The sequence below is a fragment of the Styela clava genome, chromosome 14, assembly GCF_964204865.1.
Source record: "Styela clava chromosome 14, kaStyClav1.hap1.2, whole genome shotgun sequence".
NCBI lineage: Eukaryota > Metazoa > Chordata > Ascidiacea > Stolidobranchia > Styelidae > Styela > Styela clava.
The window spans coordinates 13,449,371-13,467,954 of NC_135263.1; the positions used below are offsets into that span (position 1 = coordinate 13,449,371).

At 33.9% G+C, this 18,584-nt stretch overlaps 1 protein-coding gene across 2 annotated transcripts; it reads left to right on the forward strand.

The window, feature by feature from the left end:
- The first annotated feature begins 3,324 nt into the window (after positions 1 to 3,324).
- Positions 3,325 to 14,427, forward strand: LOC120341278 (uncharacterized). 2 transcript variants are annotated; one of them, XM_078120197.1, is made up of 13 exons: positions 3,325 to 3,458; positions 4,799 to 4,996; positions 6,122 to 6,256; positions 6,517 to 6,648; positions 6,986 to 7,183; positions 9,630 to 9,764; positions 10,025 to 10,156; positions 10,462 to 10,659; positions 12,297 to 12,431; positions 12,788 to 12,919; positions 13,204 to 13,401; positions 13,675 to 13,803; positions 14,116 to 14,427. In XM_078120197.1, the coding sequence occupies exons 1-13, from the start codon at positions 3,392 to 3,394 to the stop codon at positions 14,259 to 14,261; spliced, it is 1,935 nt and encodes a 644-aa protein (XP_077976323.1). In that variant the 5' UTR covers positions 3,325 to 3,391; the 3' UTR covers positions 14,262 to 14,427. The 2 variants fall into 2 exon arrangements, with proteins under 2 accessions (XP_077976323.1, XP_077976324.1); XM_078120198.1 differs by lacking the exons at positions 9,630 to 9,764; positions 10,025 to 10,156 and having other exon boundaries at positions 3,326 to 3,458.
- Positions 14,428 to 18,584: the final 4,157 nt, after the last annotated feature.

The window sequence follows — 18,584 nt, forward strand, 5'->3', positions numbered from 1 at the left end:
CAATAATAATATAACATGGATTCGTAAGGAAATAAACCTAGTCTTTTTCTCATCTATCCATGGCCATCAAGTAGATGAATTTTTAATCTCTCACTGAATGTTGCAGATAAGTTGTCTTTAATATTAGACTGAATTTTTCCCAAATTAGAATGCCCTTTGATCCGAGCGATTTTTTTGTTAATGAAAATGAGCATCGAGGCATGAAATAAGTCATTTCTGTATCACTCCTTGTGGCGTGGAGGATTGAAATTTTAGTAAATAATTTATGAAATATTGGGGGTAGCATACGATTTTCAAAGCGATACATAAATTTGGCAATTTCAAAAAGATAGATATCTTTCAGTTGTAATACACACTGCTTGTATAAGAGTGAGATATAAACATGTTGTGATTCTGCGAAGAACATGCCGCGAATCGCTTTGTTATACAGAATTACCAGTGGTTTTAGCGTAGTTTTATTAGTTCTTCCCCAACTGATAGTGCCATATTTCAGATAAGAGTATATAAGACTATAATATACAGTTTTTAATGCATCATTACCGAGGATTCCACGTAATTTATACAATATTCCGAGTGATTGTGAAACTTTTTTACATAAATGATCAATATGAGGTTTTCATGACAAGAACTTATCTAGGATTATACCCAAATACCTAATACATTTTGTTCGTTCTATTTTTTTATCGTCAATTTGGATATGGAACTACCTGCTGGTAAATCATTGATATATATATATATATTAAAAATAGAAGCGGTCCAAGAGTACTCCCTGTGGGACATACATGTTATATATTCGAGCGAAGAGATGCCATCGATGCATTCAATGTACTGTTGACTGCAACCCGGAATAGTGGGCAAATGCTAACTTCTACATTTCACAAAAATATGTTCGAGCGTGGCGTTCATATCCAATCAAAAATATCGATACGCATTCAGACACTTGAGTGGATGAATACGTACACTATATATCAATCTATGATGACTTTAAAGACAATCTGTGCCGCAAACCAGTTCATTCGGATCGTTCATTGTTAATGTAGCTGACAACAAATAGAGGTGCTTATGTTTTCCAATTCACAAATAAAGTAAACTTTTTCAAATATCGGTAATAGCATTATGAGTTCTAATTTGATCAATTTTATCCTCGAGATATGCTTCGTCGTACTTGATACTTTAGGTTATTGCAAGTTATGTTAAATGTTAGAGAAACATTACTTTAATTTTATTTCAAGAACTTCCTTTCATATCTTTCTTGGTAAAAAATTTAAAATGTGAAAGATATAAAAATTTAAAAATTTTATGCGATTATTATTAAATATTCCATTTCATTTTGCAGTCAAAGTTTATTTCATTTTAATCCGCTCTTGTCATTTTATATTTATATAATTCAAAGCCGCAGTCTACATTTCAATCTTGTTGTAAACAGTCGTCTGCGGCATTACGTGCTTCTTAGAAAAAAATAAAATAAAAATCACAAAATAAAATTCACAAGCGAGGGATGGACGCGTCTTCAAAACATCAATGTTACATATTTTAATCTTGTCGTGAACAGTCGTCTTCGGCATTACGTGCTTCTTAGAAAGAAAAAAAATCACAAATCACAAAATAAAATTCACAAGCGAGGGATGGACGCGTCATCAAAACATCAATGTTACACATTTTAATCTTGTTGTGAACAGTCGTCTGCGGCATTACGTGCTTCTTAGAAAAAAACAAAATAAAAATTACAAATCACAAAATAAAATTCACAAGCGAGGGATGGACGCGTCTTCAAAACATCAATGTTACACATTTTAATCTTGTTGTGAACAGTCGTCTTCGGCATTACGTGCTTCTTAGAAGGAAAAAAATCACAAATCACAAAATAAAATTCACAAGCGAGGGATGGACGCGTCTTTTCAAGACATCAATGGTACGCATTTTAATATTGTCGTGAACAGCATTATGTGCTTCTTGGAATATAAGTATAACTTTGTGACGAACTACAGACAAGATTAGCAGGCAAGATCATTTTAAAATATGATCAGCTATCTGCGAAACGTGTACAAACATCATCTTATCTAGCACATTGCCCGGCGTGGAACATGTTATTGTTACATCCCCCCTCCCCCCCCCCCAAAAAAAAAATTAATGATATCAACCAAAGAGGAATTTGTAGAGTGCGAGGATCATTCTCTTGAATATTTATTTTACAAGGCATCATTGTAATGCTCATTGGAACGGATTTGTTGTTTAACCTGTTCAGTTAGTAAATGAACTGGTTGTTATTGTGCATGTGCATCACATCACTATATCCTACCGAATAGTCATGGATACTTGGATTCCGGATTTTAACTTTATTTTTGAACATTGAGTAGACCGATTAGTGTACCGTTTTATTTAACTGTTGTAGCTGTTCATATTGTTGTTGTTAAAATAAAATCTTTTGGCTATTATGTTGATAAATAATAAAGTGCATTATATATACATATATCATAAGCGTGGGATGGACTCGTCTTCAAAACATGAATTGGATCATTTACAAATCACTAATGTATTTTTAGTAATGTTTGCAATTCCCTGATATATGTGCCTAAAAAGTAAACTGTCATGATTGATTTGAAAAAATTATATGAAGTATTACTATAAAGACACACCCGTTTTACTAACGCAAATTTAAAATGATTTGTTCCAGCTTATGAAGCTAAAGTCAAAGGTTTGTCATACAACAACCAATTAGAGAAACGTTCGGTTCAATTTGTGTGAAATAAACACTTATATAAATGACTAATTTCAATCCCGTAAATCCGGTTAACTGCTTGATCACGTTTATATACGGCACTCTTGTAACCTTATAAATTAATTGCAAAACATGGTTTGCCTTCCGGCGCCCTCTGTTTGTCACTGATTTATTAGGATGACAACATTTTCCAGTTTTGCCGTTAATAATCCTGAAAAGTAGCCTACTATATAAATACAAACGAAATATTTTTAGCTTATTCAATGACGGATGTCACTCGGTGGCATATATTGTCGATTTTATTAAGAACCATATCATCAGCCTTCAGCAGAAGCCAAACTTGGTGTATATGGTAAATAACATTTGGTATTCGTAAGAATATTATTTTGAAATACTTTAATGAACTTGTTGTCCACATGCGATAATATTGAAATAAATAAATAATTGGAACCTATATTCGAGTAGATAGAGTTAAACTTATATTACTGAGGAATTTATATTACTTTACCAATTTTGCTTTTCGAAGACTTTGCTTCAATAAAAGACAATCCCATTTACACTGAGTAATTTAAGATAGCTTTTGACACAGTAGTTTCTGTCATATGGCAGTCTTTAATATGCTGCTACTTTTATTTATAAAGGCAGATAGATATATGCCTACATTATATAAAAATGATACAAATATATCTACTACTAAGTATTGCAATTGGATATGCGGCTGGCGGTGATCTAACAGGAGGTAAATTGCTATATTGTAACTGTGTGTGAAAAATTTAAATATGTTAATTAAACCATGTTGTCTATATTCTCGAACTGCAGGTTTATATTATATTATATAGCAGGGATGGCGAACCACTGACCCGCGGGTCACAAAGTGACCCACGTCGTTTTATTCGTGACCCACCAAGGCACGAATGAAATGAAAAAGTGCTAACATATCAGTGCTAAAAATTGATAAAACCGACCTTAAATTATTAACTACTATGAACTATAACTATTATAATGTACCGTCAGTTGGGCAGTCAAGGCTGCGATCGCTCATATTCGAATTTATATTTCCGGGCCAGTATGATAATTTTCAAAACCCCTAATCTTGGACCCCTAATCGGCACCGCTGTGTACCGATATTCAGCAATTGGCTCTGACATCGTTTATGATATAACAATTCAATAGATCTGGTAATTTTTCGCAACGCCTCGTCTCTTTTGGAAGTGCACCTGCATGCTTTTTAGGGGTAATACGAGAACTAGATGCTACTTTGCATTTTATTAGTTTCTCATCTACAATGCCGCTGTAAAAACAAAATATTCCAGATTTGAAATAAAAACCTAGAAATCCGAAATACCAATAGGGCAGTGTAAAAGTGCCTTAATGTGGTTGGAAGCAGATCGAAAAATATAACACTATCAGAGTGGAATTCCCTCTAAACTATTTGGTACCGTAAATTAATTTTCCCCATCATCCTAAACGTTTTTGGTAATTAATATGCGTGTTTTCGTACTCTCATTTCATATAATCGAGTGCCATAAAAAGTCCCTAATGGAAATGCTGCATAATCCCAAAACTACACCAACACCAACAGAAGCTTACAAGATTTGATTCAGAAGTTTCTTATAGATACAAACATTGATTAAATATCTGTGACCCACTCTCTTCTGTTCCGCGATAAAAATATAATTTTTGACCCATTCGTCGGAAAAGGTTCGCCATCCCTGTTATATAGGATATAATTCAATTATAAACAATTATTGATTTTAAATCATTTTCAAATTGTTAAAGCTTGTTCACTTCGCATAAACTGGTACCACAAAGTTTATCTAATACCTCTTGTGTGAATTCGTTTTGTTCAATAAAACAGTGTAAAACCATTCGTTGCGGTCGTGGGTTTGTGAGTGTGTGTGGTAGATAAGAGAATAAGGCGAAGAAACCTGTTTCAAGTTATCACCGAGCGATATTTAGGTTTATGAATTTCATTCATAGGCTTCATAAATGTCTTTGATAGTGAAGTAGCATGCGTTTCTTTGAAGAATGTTTCATATCATATAATAAAACTATGTTGTCTATATCCACGTACTGTAGATATTCCTCCACCTCCGCCAAGTTGTCCCGGAGACAAAGTTCACGCAGACTGTGCATCTTCGTGTCAAGACTCTTGTGAAGTTCAACATGATGGGTGTACACTTCAATGTGATCCACACAAACATTGCGTTTGTCCTCCGGGAACTGTTGAAATAACTACTGGATCGGATAAGTGCGTTGAGCCGTTAAAATGTCCAGGTGGGAATTTTTGAAGATTTAGAAAGAAAACTATTTGTAGACTCATTCACATTGGAGATTTCAAAGAAATTCCGGATTCACCATTTTATAGGGTCCTCAAGTCCGGAAGGCCTCGACATTTAATTATAAAAAAATATTGATTATAAGTCGTTTTTTAATTATTAAAGCTTGTTCCAGAATAAAACCGGTTTGTATTATTTTAAAACTGATGTTTTTTGTCAGGTTAACAATTCTTGTTCTACATATTTACTTTTGAATTATTAAATAAACTGAATACGATCGAATAAATACAATTGTCTAGAAAAGACCTACACCATTACCTTTGAAAACAAAATATGGCAATTTAAATTAATTGAATATTTTTTACCATAATATTGCCTTTATGAAAACGGCATAGGAATAAAAAAAAGTTTGAAAATATCGATATATAACAATACCAGTTTATCTAAGCAACAACGAGTCTAAGAATTATTATATTTTATACTATTTCAAATTTTTTTTTATCGTAGACTGTTTTTTTAAATTAAATTATAATTTAGCTTACCAGTAACGTTAAATATATCAGTAACGGGACCATATCTTCCCAGCTCTCGTGACTAACAACCGGTATTATGGCATCAGGTTTTCTGGTACCGTGGCGTTTTATAACAGCCACTGTTACTTAAAGTTTTTTATATTCAACTTACTATCCGATTTACGTGGGGGATTAACGTACGTATTTTTCCTGTAATTAAAATTCCTTATCTCACCCAATTCAAAAACTTATATATGTCATAATGGATTTTTATGCCGTTATTGCTAAAGAGGGGTCTCACAACTGGCATAGCCTAGGGCCTCTCTTCGTACAAAACCGGCCGTGGTTGCAATGTAACTTGATTTTGTACTTTCCGCCTTGAGAAATTCACCATGGAAGACTGAGTTTTTGAATTCTTTCTCAAATGGGACTAATCTAACTATTTGATTAGCATATAGATGTGTTATCAAAAACCAAATAAAAAGGGCCAAAGACAAAACTTTGGGCTGTTTAACCTTTTATACCAGTAACTCTTTTTGTATTAATGGTGTTTGAAAGTTTATGTAATGTTAAATAATAGTTGTATTTTGCAATAACCATTTTTTTTATAGAACAACCGACATGCTCGAACCTTATTCCTGAAAGAAGAACGGACTGCGGAGGTGGATTAGGAAAAGAAAAATGTGAAGCAAAAGGATGTTGTTGGGACAGCAGTATTACTGGGGTCAATTGGTGTTTCTATAAAGGTAAAGTCACATCAATTTTCAAAATATACTACACGATGAAGTCTGATAAAATTTGTGAATTTTTATTATTTTACCAATATCTAATTAATAATTACTTGTTTCAGTATGATTGGATAGTTTTATATCTCTATCTTGTTTTGGTAAATGTTATTTTGTCAGAGCAACTCTAAAGCATTTTCAAGACCAAAGAGTTCGAAAGTTATAAATCATGAACGCAGGCCCCAAATATTTACACACTCATCTAAACTAAAATTTCACAGATATGTGCATTTATACTGATCCACAAAACAGAGTTGATTGCGGAGGAGGATTAGGAAAAGCCAATTGTGAAGCAAAAGGATGTTGTTGGGATAACAGTATCCTTGGTGTCATATGGTGCTTTCATGAAACAGGTATTAGAAGTTTTTGTATCATAATCATCTGTTCCCACTCACTTCGCATAAACCAGTACTATGAAGTTTATTTAATAACTTTTGTGTGATTTCGTTTTGTTCAATAAAACTGTGTAAGCGCATTAGTTGCGGTCGTAGGTTTGTGAGTGTGTGCGGTAGATGAGAGAATAAGGCAAAGAAACCTGTTTCAAGTTATCACCGAGCGATATTTAAGTTTATGAATATCATTCATTGGCTACATAAATGTTTTTGATAGTGAAGTAGCATGCGTTTCTGTGAAGAATGTTTAATATATATCATATAATGAAACTATGTTGTCTATATTCACGAACTGCAGATATTCCTCCACCTCCGCCGAAATGTACTGGAGACAAAGTTCACACAGACTGTGCATCTTCGTGTCAAGACTCTTGTGAAGTTCAACATGATGGGTGTACACTTCAATGTGATTCACACAAACATTGTGTTTGTCCTCCGGGAACTGTTGAATTAACTTCTGGATCGGATAAGTGCGTAGTACTGTCAAAATGCCCAGGTGAGAATGTTTGCTTATGTATGTCATTACTATTCTCTTACGCAGATGTTTCACTGAAATGAAGACAAGTCATGTCCAATAGACACTGAACCGTATGTAGCTATGATGATAGAAGAGAAAAAAATAACAAAACAACTCTTAGTTTTTTATCATATATAATCCATGTGCACATGTGATAAGACATTTTCTGCAGTGTTTGTGAATTCCGTCACAAGAATAACTTAACGGTACAAACTAGGCATAAGCGTTTAAATATTGTATTATCATTTTACATAATTGTCAGTTTATAGTGTCTGTTGATATCTTATTTTCCAAGATATTCGGGGATATTAAGATACGACACTTAGAACCGGTGGGTAATAATCATTAATGAAAAATAAAATGGTAATAATTATTCTTCGCTGCTTCCAAAAGCCATGTACTGACAAACCCGAAAATTAGGGAGAGAGAATTTATTTTTTGCCGAACCGGAAAACACAATGATGATACAAATAACAAGAGAGCTACGCCCAAATATATGGACACGTCTGTTCGCAGTACAGTACGGTTTACCGTACCGTCAGATCACAGTCTACAAATATATTCACACCAAGCGAAGCAGTACAGTAGGACACAAAATGGCGTCCGATGACCGCAGAACGTTTAATGACGTCATAGCAAACAAAAACAAATCTCACAGAGCTAACAGAAATATTTAAAATGAATAAAAGTAATAGCCTTCTGGGGAAAAATTTTATCTTCAACCACTGAAAATTTCAAAGCAATTGGTCCAGTATTCGAAGAGAAAAGCGGTTTTTTATTATTTCCACTAGGTGTGTTATTCTGTGTCAAACAACAAGAACAAGAACAACATAATATTGAAACGATCGTTATGTCCACTACGTGTCCAACAAGAGAGCAATGCTCAAATATATGGACACGTTAATCAGAGAGAAGCTGTCCTTACCTTCGACGCTACCGGTACCTAAGGCGCTATTCGCCATTCCCGTTATCCTGGCAAAGCAGAAACTTCGTTACACACCACCGACGTTTGATAATGACGAGCACGTGATCAGAAGAAGAAGAGTGCCAGCATAAAAGCGACTTTTTACGGTTTTCACTAGGTGTCCAAAAAAAGTAAAACGATCCATAGGTCCACTCCGTGTCTAATAATACAAAATAAGAGTAATAGCCTTCTGGTAAAAAAATCAATCTTTAACCACAGAAAATTTCAAAGCAATTGGTTCAGTAATCAAAGAGAAAAGCGACTTTTTTATAACGTGTTAAAGAACAAGAACAACAAGATTAACAAGAACAACAACAACATAATATTGAAACGATCTATAGGTCCACTAACGTGTCCAATAATAATAAAATAACACATAATACAGTTTGCGGTAGATGACTGGGTGGTAACGATACGACCATAAGCGGTCATCCGGGTCATTTACCACCCAATGCAAATACATGAATAAATAAATAAATTGATACTGGTTGTGTTTCATTAAACTCTCAGTATATTAAAAAAGCTCATAATAAAAATTGATTTTTTCGTGTAATGAGGTGTGATATTTATGTTAGAGTGAAAACTAAATAGCAAAATACCTTATAGGAATACAGAATTCGATTTTATACTAAACCTAACGGTGAGAATTCAGCACAAAAATCATATTTAACTCAAATGGTGAAATCCACAGGGGTATATTCAAGGGTGAAATTCACGGGTTATAATCAATGGTGAAATTCACAGGGTTATAATCAATGGTGAAATTCACAGGGGTAAACAAGGGTGAAATTCACGGGTTATATTCAATGGTGAAATTCACAGGGTTATAATCAATGGTGAAATTCACATTGTTATAATCAATGATGAAATTCACAGGGTTATATTCAATGGTGAAATTCACAGAGTTATAATCAATGGTGAAATTCCCATTGTTATAATCTTCCTTTGTAGCCACATGTCATGAAAGGACAAAAAAGTTTAAATAAATAACGGATTGGTAACAAACGATTATAAAATAAATAAATAAATGATCAAACACTTAGTTTTATCAGATAATTCAGAGTATTGAAACTTTTTATCCGAAAAAAAGAAAAAAAGATCTCTTTTGCGAGGCCTCGCTCGCGTGCCGAATAAATGAGCTCGCGAGCCAAATGGCCCACCCCTTACCTAGAGCCTCTCTTCGTACAAATCCGGCCCTATTTGCAATGTAACTTGATTTTGTTCTTTGCGCATTGAGAAATTTAACAAGAAGGACTAACTTTTAGAATTCTTTATCGAATGGAATTAATCTAACTATTCGTTTAGCATATAGTTGTGTTATCAATATCCAAGTAAAAAGGGCCAAAGACAACTGTTTAACCTTTCATGACAAAAACTCATTTTTGTATTTTGTGGTGTTTGAAAGTTTATGTAATGTTAAATAATTGTTGTATTTCGCAATAACCATTTTTTTTATTACAGAACAACCGACTTGCTCAAACCTTATTCCTGAAAGAAGAACGGACTGTGGTGGTGGATTAGGAAAAGAAAAATGTGAAGCAAAAGGATGTTGTTGGGACAGCAGTATTACCGGAGTCAATTGGTGTTTCTATAAAGGTAAAGTCACAATAATTCTCAAAATATACTTCATGATGAAGTATGATAAAATTTGTGAATTTTTATTATTTTACCAATATCTAATTAATAGTTACTTGTTTCAGTATGATTGGATAGTTTTATATCTCTATCTTGTTTTGGTAAACGGTATTTTGTCAGAGCAACTCTAAAGCATTTTCAAGATCAAAGAGTCCGAAAGTTATAAATTATAAACGCAAGGCCCAAATATTTACACACTCATCTAAACTAATATTTCACAGATATGTGCATTTATACTGATCCACTGAACAGAGTTGATTGCGGAGGAGGATTAGGAAAAGCCAATTGTGAAGCAAAAGGATGTTGTTGGGATAACAGTATCCTTGGTGTCATATGGTGCTTTCATGAAACAGGTATTAGAAGTTTTTGTATCATAATCATCTGTTCCTACTCACTTCGCATAAACCAGTACCATGAATTTTATTTAATAACTTTTGTGTAAATTCGTTTTGTTCAATAAAACTGTGTAAGCGCATTAGTTGTGGTCATAGGTTTGTGAGTGTGTGCGGTGATTAAGATAATAAGGCAAAGAAACCTTTATGAAGGTTTATGAATTTCATTCATTGGCTACATAAATGTCTTAGTAGCATGCATTTCTTTGAAGAATGTTACATATCATATAATAAAACCATGTTTCCTATATTCCCGTATACTGTAGATATTCCTCCACCTCCGCCGAAATGTCCCGGAGACAAAGTTCACACAGACTGTGCATCTTCGTGTCAAGACTCTTGTGAAGTTCAACATGATGGGTGTACACTTCAATGTGATCCACACAAACATTGTGTTTGTCCTTCGGGAACTGTTGAAATATCTACTGGATCGGATAAGTGCGTAGTTCTGTCAAACTGCCCAGGTGGGAATGTTTGCTTATGTATGTCATTAGAATTTTCTTAAAGCAGACGTCTCACTGGAGTGAAGAAAATTCAAGTCAGAGAAAAATCATGTCCAAAAGACACTGACACCGTATGTAGTTATGATGATAGAAGGGAACAAAATATCAAAACTACTCTTAGTTTTTTTATTATATATAATCCATGTGCACATGGGATAAAACGTTTTCTGCAGTGCTTGTAAATTCCGTCACAAGGATAACTTAAAGGTACAAACTAGGCATAAGCATATATATATTGTATTATCATTTTACATAATTGTAAGTTTATAGTATATGTTGATATCTTATTTCCCAAGATATTCAGGGATATATATTAAGATATGACCCTTAGAATCAGTGGGTAATAATCATTAATAAAAATTAAAATGGTGATAGTTATCCTTCGCTGCTTCCAAACGGTGCTGTATTGACAAACCCGAGAATTAGGGAGAAAGGGAGAGAGAATTAATTTTTCGCCAAAACAGAAAACATGATAATGATACAAATAATAATAATAAAACAACACATATATAATACAGTAGATGACTGGGTGATGAATGAATGATACGACCATAAGCCGTCATCCGAGTCCGTTAGCACCCAATGCGAATACATGAATAAATAAATTGAGACGAGTTCTGTTTTATTAAACTCTCAGTATATAAAAAACAATATTACAATCAAAATGGATATTCTCGGGGAATAAGGTGGGATATTTATGTTAGGTTAAAAACTAAAAGGCAAAATAATTCCTAGGCATGCAGAATTCGATTTTGTTCTAAACCTAACGGTGAGAATTCAACACAAAAATTGTTCATTTGGGATAGATTCAATTTATAATCAATGGTGAAATCCACAGGGTTGTCACGCGTTTGTTCAAATTCGTCCTTGTTTTATTAGAGCTATGAGTTGGGTATGGTTTTCTGAAATAACAGAACTTGTTGTTAGTGATTTCGGTAAAGAAGAGTACCTATTCTTAAAATTTTGAATCCCTCCACTGGTTATAATGAATATGTCACTACAATATGTAGTAAAATGTGTTGATAATCATCGATGCACGTAATGGTATTATATTATTTGTTTATGAGGACAAGTACAAAAACACAATTACGTCACATGGTAAGCAACCTAGTACTCATAATTTGAAAATTCTCGCTGAAAAATTGCTGGCATCGGCAATATTTTGTTTATTGGCTATTGCATAGTTTGTGTGAATACGTATGGTAATGATTGTATTTGTTAACGAGAGAGCGATGCTCAAATATAGACACAAAATTGTACGGGTATGCAATCTGTCACAGTAGCCTGACAGTACCGTATCGCAGATGAGCAGCAGATTTTAACTTGAAAGCGGACCCGCGACGAGGAGCGCACGCCATCACACACAAAATCATATCCCAGAAATGAACGACCGAGGCCACAGAAATCTTTAAAATATATAATATATAGGTAGATACAATAGCCACTGAAGATTTCGAAGCAATGGGTTCAATAGTTAATGAGAAAAGCAAGAAGAAGAAGAAAGGAAACACTAACAAGACGACCACAAACAACAACATAACAAAACTATTCATAGGTTCACTCCGTGTCCAATAAATATAAATTTTTACTCATAACAGACCAACCAACCTGCTCAAACCTCCTTCCCGAAAGACGAAGAGACTGTGGACGTAGATTGGGAAAAGGAAAATGTGAAGCAAAGGGATGTTGTTGGGACAGGAGCATTTCTGGAGTGAAATGGTGTTTTTACAAAGGTAAAGTTTCATTTTTGAATAAATTCACGATTTTAAATGAAGAGGCAAGGATTAAATATATATATACGTTTTATTTTACATGCATTTAGTAAATATTCTAATACTTCTTCCGTTATTATTTCCAGAGATATGCAAGATGTATGAACAGCATTACGTTCAATATAATTGACTTCCAGATGTTGCTAGATTGAGAAATTTATCATTCAAATATAGTAAATTTGATGAAGGACTTTTATTATAAATGTACTGAAAGCTCATGGTTGTCAAAAATAGAACATCCTAGATGTTATATAATATCAACTCAGTACGTCTATATTATTATTAATACACTCACATGCCTGCATACAATTTCATAGACATGTGCATTTATACTAATCCAAAGAACAGAGTTGATTGCGGAGGAGGATTAGGAAGAGCCGAATGTGAAGCAAAAGGATGTTGTTGGGATAACAGTTTCACTGGTGTTAATTGGTGCTTTCACAAATCAGGTATAAAACTTCCGAAACTTGTTTTTCTATGTTTACCTGTATCTGCCGTCAATAACCTATTAAAAATAAAAAATTGAATCTGGTTCGTTTAATATATTGACTTCTGTCTGTTCTGATGAACAATCTTATGGTTACTGAAATAGGATGATTCAAAATAGGAGTCTTGAAGCGAGCAGCTTGTCAAAACTATGGTGTCTAAAATATTTAACATAATGTGATTTGCAGTTCAATATATTAATTAAACATATTAGTCTATATCGTTATGCTTTTCTCACCCGTTTCAGATGTCCCCTCACCTCCGCTAAAATGTCCTGGAGACAAAGTTTATACAAAATGTGCATCTTCGTGTCAAGACTCTTGTCTAGTTCAGCATTCTCTTTGTACGCTTGAATGTAATCCATTCAAAAATTGTGTTTGTCCTAAAGGAACAGTGGAAAGGAAGCCAGGATCGAAAGAATGTATCAAACTGTCGGATTGTCCTGGTGAAACTTAAACACTTTTATTATATTATGAAATAACTTTCTTTTTCTTTAAACTTTTTTGTATCTATTGGTCTTTCATTATTTCATTAATTAAATGTTGCTTGAACAATCAGTGTGGATTTTAAATTTGGTCAGTGTAGAATCAAAATTACGAATTTATGTTATAGAATTCTCATAACAATTTAAATCCCGCAGACATGGGGAGTCAAACTTCGGGATTACTAGTTTAGCTTCATTACAAAAATGTTTGATGAAGTAAATTGATTTTTACAGGCGTGTGCAATTACAAGGAACCAAGCGCTAGAATTGACTGCGGAGCATCGAGCAACAGAAAATGCAAAGCGAAGGGTTGTTGCTGGGATAACAATATTTACAATCTCAAGCGGTGTTTTCATAAAACAAGTAATGGACCGTTAAACATTGACAATCACAAAAATTTTCTTATATACGTGCATTCTTTCGTTGCTGTAAATAAATCTTAGCATCCATCAAAATTCTTGCAAATATGTTCTAATACTCAGACACGTCATTAGAATTGCTCAATCGACCAATATTTATTGGCATTACATCTGCTTCAATTTTCAATCGATCAATTTCTAATAGCGGTCCCCAGAAATTGATGAGTTTATGCATATCTACCTTCAGTCATGTCAGTAATGACTAGTTAATTAAGCCTCTTTTCTTACCTAGATTAATTGTTTTTGAATTTTTCAGCCGTTCCCAAGCGCTGCCCACCTGTTGATCCTGCAGAGCCCGTTTGCGTCGAAGGCTGCCGCAAAAGTACTGATTGTAAAAATGGCCAATCCTGCTGCAGCACTGGATGTGGTCATAAATGCATGAATAATTATATTGGTGGATAAGATGTTCGCAAAAAATATGATATTGGATTTTCAAGCATAGAAGTTAGTTATAATATACGTTGAATTGAAACTGTATAAATGTTATAATATAAGGTCCCGTAATTTCGCTAATACATGGTTTAAAATGTTGTAACATCTTCTTGGTGCTCCATAATAAAAATGGTGATAATTGGTGTCAAATTCTTGTTTGATTTTATTGAGATTTTGTAGGCAAGTCGCCAGAAAGTTTATAACAGCCTGTAGAGTAGACGTGAAGACAAAGTAGACCCAAGCTGCGCAAAATCGCTTTACATTTGGTTCAAAGTCATTAGTTTAAATATTTCCAAAGTTCAATTTTACGAACTACTGCGGAGCAATAGAAAAAAATATGAAAACTAACAATACGCGCAGTTCGTCCAGAATTAGCTCACCGAAGACAAACTTGACATTCGTGTGCCGTAATAGCGCAATTATTTTCAAACCAGTGAAATATAAAAAAAATTAAATATCGCTTTATAAAACACTTCTATATACAACTACTAAGAATATAAAATTAAGTAGTTCAGTAATAATATGCACGTTTATCCTCAGCATCGACGACAACAGAATCGACAATAAATTAGCATTCGACACGAAGTCCCTACCATCATACCTCTAACATTTGATGAGACTCATTTATCTGTCAGTCAATATTATGTCACAGACCTTGCAACCATCGCGAAACTGTTAAAAATCACACAGATTACCAGTGATGCACAGTCACTTTATATCAATATTATTTACATGTGCAGCTTGGGTTCCGATCGCCATGAAATTCACTGTAGTAAAAACATTAAGTTTCGTGGCACATTACAGTATTTCTGTAGATGGTCTCACAATACAATTTTGTTATTTTTGAGGCATAGATGAATCGCGTATAGAAGGCATTCACTATTGTGGTTTATACTTGCTTGAATAAAAATCATTTAGCTATATTTTTACTGTGAAATTATAGTATACTTGATGGATTTTAAAGCAGTGTAGCTTCCGTAGACTTGCATGGTTTCTCGTAAATTATTAACTCCAGAATCATAGCAGTTTAGCAGGACGAGATGTCGCGGTATTCAGTATTTAAAACAGCTAGGTCGTGCAGAATTTTGATCAGATTGTAAGATACTGAAGAAGAGTACAGGCCCAGTGACCAAGCATGTCACTTGGCCAATGCCAATGTATAGTTAAAAAGCTATTAAAAGAGCTGAAGGCTGTAGTGAAAAGTCATGGTACCAGAAAACGTGGCGTCATACATACCTTTCGAGTCGCGAGAGGGGGAGGGGCATGACCCAATCACTGAAAAATTTTAAAACTATCATTCCAACCCTCAAAAATAAACAGATATATATTCGATAAGAAAGATGCCTGAATGTTAATTAAAAATATATATATATAACCAAGCAATAAAATCTTCCACTGGTGTTGCATACCGTCAGTTCCCTCGCTATATAGCATACTGTATTGTGTGTTATTGTATGAAAATATTGGTACCCTGTCATAGTTTCACGTGTTCGACGAATAATTAAAACAGTATGTATGAATTAATTTTGTGTTGCTTGTGCATTATAGTCACAGGAAATGAAAATATAGACAACCGATCCGGCCATCCACGATGCATAGACACCCAATCTAATTTTCGGTACAAGGGGGAAGTCGAGCAGGTATACACATCTTTGTAGTAATAATACTAGAAAGTCAAAACAATTTCCTATTCGTTACAAAAAAAGCATAACAATTTTTTTACACGACTCACCTTTATCAGGACTAGGCTGTTTGACGCTAATGGTTTATCATTTAAAAAATTGTATTAGAGTTTTTTTAGGTGGATCAATACTATTTTATCGGCAGTGATTGCCAAAAAGTTTGTCATATCATCAATTACAATTGATATTCACTTTTCGAGACACGGGATTCGAATTAATTTGCGGGTTGACCGCGTCTTCAACCATTGTGATTTTCTTTTCTAGCGAAGGGCAGAGAAGGTGTATTATTTAGTTGCCAAAAGTGGCAATCTCGTTGTAGTTGAGTTGCGTTTCACTAGGTTCAATATTAATATTACTTGCTGTTTATATGTCAGAATTTTTCACATGAAGTACGCATTTGAATTAAAACTATGGAATTATAGTAGGGTCTGTAGACACATCACAAATAATTATGCACAAAGACGTGATTCTATTCTGAATTATCAAATGGCCTTGAATTTGTTCAACTCATGACATGCCCCATACTTGATTAAAGGATTTAATGTTCGGTAATTTATTACAGAGTTAAGGATAAACATCAGTAATATTGTTAAATCAATACAAAACTCCTTCAAAGTAAACTTTTAAATTTCAAGGGCCGACGTCCAGCGCCGTTGAAACAACAGTAAGTAGCAGGTGTTTCTTAGGGTCTACTGAGTTAGCTAAGAATAGATAGATAGATAGTTTATTTCGAAAACTCCATAACAAACCTAAATTTAAAATGGAGAATTCTGGAGGGCAAGCAAAACCTACAAAAAAGTTTAAAACATGAAGTATCTCATGTGCCTGCCCACCAGCACGCACACAAAAACACAAGCCCAATTAAATGAGGCTTGGGCCAAACTTAAAAAACAAAATACACGATAGTAATAAACTTTCGGGCTGTTGTAGAAAGTGATACTTGTTATTGTAATTTTAGTTTTTGGCACATTTGACGGTCTTTCCTACAAATGTTTACCTCGATCAGTCATGGTTCAGTTTTTGCGAACTTTACAAGGTTTATCATTGGTTTGTACAAATATTAGATTTAAGAGTTTGTAAAGGGAACTTTCTCATATCTAGGCTACGCGTGCTTACTCAGAACTCAACTCAAACAGACTCATATCATGGAAAACTTACTCAAACTAAGAATAATTATGGTAGTGAATTACAAGCTAGCAAAAACTGGTTGATACGAAAATGGAAGAAGCTCAATTTCAGTTAGACTTAGAGTAATTGAATAATGTTATCAACTTCTTTACTTAGCCTCAGCTTAGAATCTTACCACGAAATTTAGGTTTTGATTATTCCAATCGCACATGGAACGAGTATATAGATACGGTAATAACCATTGACTTGAATTGGATGGTCTATACTATAGCTCAATTGTTCTCAAATTTTATGTGCCTGCGGACCGCTCATGCTTCTATGAAGTAAACTCAGACCCCCACAATTTTTAAACCGAAAACACAATAGAATAACATAGTATAGAGCTATTCGGACAACTTTTAAATTAGCTAACACTCTTCTCGTACGCAAATAGCGTACTGATTTATCTCATGTGATCTTGCACAACAACTTTGTTGCTTGCTTTTGTGATTGTTTTTGATTTGAACACATGGCCATATAAGTAAGTGGAGACGAAGGGGATTATGATTTTGAATGCAGTGGCGTCACAAGCACAACTACTTAATTTTTGTGCGATATAATCATGAACATGATATCGAAACTGAATTTTTGTTTAGCACTCCATTAAAAACTACGGCAAAAAGGGCAGATGTAATGGAAAAAATATCAAAGTTTTTTGATACGGAAGGCCTCAATTTAGATAAGTCTTTGTCGTATTTTCGTTGTTCAGACATTTCGCTGTAATAGAATAGAATGAATGTGAAACTTTAAAGTACCGGTAGTCTGACGAGATCGCTGAAATGCGGTCACGGAACTACGCACGTTGCGAGTTTTTTAATTTTGAAGATGTCATCACACAGAAATTTAAAGTGAAAAACGAATTCCATAGAGCACAGCACACTTTTTAAATAAGTAAAAGTAATAGCCTTCTAGCGACAATAACAATCTTTAACCACTGAAAATTCTGAAGAATTTGATCATGTAGTTAAAAACAGAAAAGCGATTTTTTTCTCAACAAGAAAGAAATATCAAGATGTAGCTCAATGTTTTCATGAATACATTGGTATTTCAGAGGTTTTATTTTTAGGCAACGTCAACTGCAATATTGATCATTATAGCTATCAGCTTGAATATATGCAAAAAATGCTGACACATCTTGTTCATTTGCAACTGAACATCGCGAATGCAAATTAACAATTTTGTGTCTGCCGTTTGGTTTGTAGGCATTTAACAGGAAACGAGCAGTCCGATAGATGTTAGTTAAATATTATGACGCCTGAAGCATAATTTTGAAGGTTACAAATTACAATATTTGCTATATATACATTTTATTACATTAAATATCATATAAACATTTCATTACAAGTATGACATAACCTAATGTCATGTCAAAGTACTTGTTTAGCTAAAGCTTTTATCAGATTGAATGAAATTGAATGTATTGTAATTCAGGTCTCTGCGTTTT